This window comes from Eurosta solidaginis, chromosome 4, assembly GCF_040869045.1.
Source record: "Eurosta solidaginis isolate ZX-2024a chromosome 4, ASM4086904v1, whole genome shotgun sequence".
Taxonomy (NCBI): domain Eukaryota; kingdom Metazoa; phylum Arthropoda; class Insecta; order Diptera; family Tephritidae; genus Eurosta; species Eurosta solidaginis.
This window is the reverse complement of record NC_090322.1, coordinates 62,903,033-62,905,985: the sequence shown is the minus strand read 5'-3', so window position 1 is coordinate 62,905,985 and position 2,953 is coordinate 62,903,033. Positions and strand designations below refer to the sequence as shown.

Below are 2,953 nucleotides of genomic sequence, written 5' to 3'. Positions count from 1 at the left end.
TTACATACCTATCTTTTCAATTACTTTCGAAAGTATTGCGACAGAGATTACCTTTGGCAAAAATTAAACTGAAGTAACTTCCCAATGACCCAAAAACTTCCCAGAAATCATCCGGATGTGACACCTAAATGACTCCAGAGGATCAACAGAGACGCACCAAAATAAAAAGGTTGTATGTAGGGTGGCAAGCGTAAGGTTGCGTTCATTGTGGCTCGGCCTTGAAAGTCGATGCACAAATTTCACTATCACCAACAATACAGTTCTACTCAGCTGTAAATTGCATACACATCTGTAACTGTTGATACAAAAAAATATTTTTAATGGTAAACCTTAAAATAATGAAATATTTACAATTGAAAAGATGTTTGGTGTCATGTGGGGTGGTAAAATGTCAACCTGATAAACCTAAGTTCACTCACGAACTTTCATTTGCGTCCACGAGAAGGTATGCTGATTTAATATGAGCTAATACATATTAATTTCTTTTCTTATTTCTTTCATGGATGGATCGAAGCGGAGCTGAATCCCAACGAGTATATTGGCGAGACTCAGGTGCTCGCAACTTTCCGCAGCTACTTAGCAAATTAAAGAGCGATCTGGAAGCTCTTCCGCCACCAAGTTGCACAGCAGAATATCTGAAAATTATTTTTCCTTGGCAATGGCTCTTGCATACTAAATGAAACACGTAATGTAAGTGCTATTATGGTACAATCCACCGCAGATGCTTAAATGTACTCGATTGCGGTGAGGGTACGTTTGGCCAAATTGAACGTACTGGATCAATATCCGGCAAAGGACCATCAACATCAACTCCCCAAAAAGAAAAGTTTTCCTATCGCTTCGGCAGCAAGACAATTAATAATTTTGCCATACAGGGGCATATATATATGGTCATGTATCAATAGACAGTTCCAGAGAAAAAAAATGTACTTTTATGAGTACATAATCAATTTAAATATGATTTTAATAGGCGAGAAATCTTTGTAAACGATGAAGGATTTGGTCAAGCTATTGATTTAGATCCAGATTATAATTGCGATAATGACGTAAGTACATGCATAAGATAAACACAAATTTTAAATAAAATTTTTTGAATAATTTTAGCGGGTCTGTGAAAAACGCTTTAAGAGAAACTCTGCAAATAAATTGAAGGCGACAACGCATAAACGGTTCATTGTCAGGAATAGGACTTTCGAAAGTCGCAGTTTCAAATTAGATCGTTTTAAGCTACTTAAACGTGTCGATCGTGATCGAGATGCTCTAAATAAAAAACAATCTATACCGGCCGTCCAGCAGCAAAATAAGGATACCTTTGATCTATTTTTCGATAGCGTTTGTGCAACTGTCAAAGAATTGCCACCAAATTTGGGAGCTGAATTGAAGGGTCGTATATCGCAGTTGGTCGGCGAATTTGCTATATGTGAACGCGAAGCTCAGGAATGCTCTGTAGCTTTACCTTCCAAAACAACGGAAAATAATACACTGATTGCGGCAACAAGTACTATGCATTCTCAAGATCTAATACACACCTCCGTAACGCAACAGTCTGCGGTCCTAGATCCGAATACTGGGGTTCCACATATAGTTTACACATTTAAAACGAAAACATCCTGAATTTAGAAAACGTACATAAGTTAAAAGTATGAAGAAAGTAAGTCCGATTTTACATTAAACAAAATACTTGAATTCAAGTTTACCGTGATAATAGAAAAGTCGTTTCAATTTCTTCCTACAATCTCTTTCTGTGTGTTGGGGAGTGTTGCGGATGTGCACAGTTCTTTGCGGGTAAGCCGGTAGTTGGCCGACTGCCTCGGGACTGATTATGATCACCCCTCGACATGCATGCCTACCACGGACATATGCTAAAATCTTTCTTACTCTGATAAATATATTTCCTCGTTTGTTAAAATGCTCAGTCATATAATCTGTTTTATGGTAGGTACATATGGTACTTTTCTTAATTTTTTCTCTGCAATGTGCTTCAAATTATTTGGCAATATTTTCAGTTTTCCTGTACATATATCTAATGAACAGCTCGAAAACAAATAACTTGAATTTCCAAGTGTCAGCTTATGATGGACTTAGGTGGCATTGGTGGTAGCGTGCACCACCCAACCACACCAAAGATGTTGGGTTGAAGTCGAGATAGCACCTTAATGGTGCTGTGTTACCGGAGCGTACCGGATCTATATCCGGCAAAGGACCATCAACATCGATAACACTCCCCAAAACCTTCGGGGAGTAACCTTATCGCACCAACAACAACAACAACAACAACGCAAATCGGAAGAGAATCGGCCTAAAATCTCTTGGAAGATTAGCTTTCCTTGTATTATTTATTTTTAATGGAGTGACACACATACAACCAAAAATGGAACGTGAGCAGAATTGAATTCAAGAATTGGATATCTACATGAATGCAATGTGATGTATGTATGTATTTATTTTTTTAAGTTAATAAATTAAGTTTTCACTCACAAAAAGTATTTACTATTAAATTGCCCCTATTTATTATAAAACGTTACAAGAGCGCTCCTACAAAAAAAAAAAATGATAAACTGATTGTACTTTATTAGTGCGGCTTCAGACCTGGAAAATCTATTATCTACCATAGTTTCATAATACACTAAGAAGAAAAGAATACGCTCCATATTTTTGTTGACTTCAAACAGCCTCTGGCAGCGTGATAAGGCGTTGTTTGTATGCTGCAATATCTGAATTTAAGTTCCCTGCAAAGCTAATCATCATGTTGTTATAGCAGTGATTCGCCCCATCCAATAGGTGCGACCGATCACAAATTGTCATCAATACCCTCTAACGGGAGTCCAAGGATACATGCTGTTTCAACAGGGGGCACCATAATGAAAGGGGTGTTAGAGGCGTTGGTTCCACATTACAACTAAAGAGAGGGCTGGTGTCATGTGGGGACACATTGCAAGCGGGGCATACATGT

General features: G+C 38.0%; 1 protein-coding gene across 1 annotated transcript; it reads left to right on the top strand.

Annotated features, from left to right (window-relative positions):
• The first annotated feature begins 676 nt into the window (after window positions 1–676).
• LOC137248523 (uncharacterized) lies at window positions 677–2,240 on the top strand. Its single transcript, XM_067779464.1, has 4 exons — window positions 677–690; window positions 971–1,046; window positions 1,105–1,935; window positions 2,007–2,240. Exons 1-3 carry the CDS (start codon window positions 677–679, stop codon window positions 1,612–1,614), a joined length of 600 nt encoding a protein of 199 aa, XP_067635565.1. The 3' UTR covers window positions 1,615–1,935; window positions 2,007–2,240.
• The last annotated feature ends 713 nt before the right edge of the window (window positions 2,241–2,953 follow it).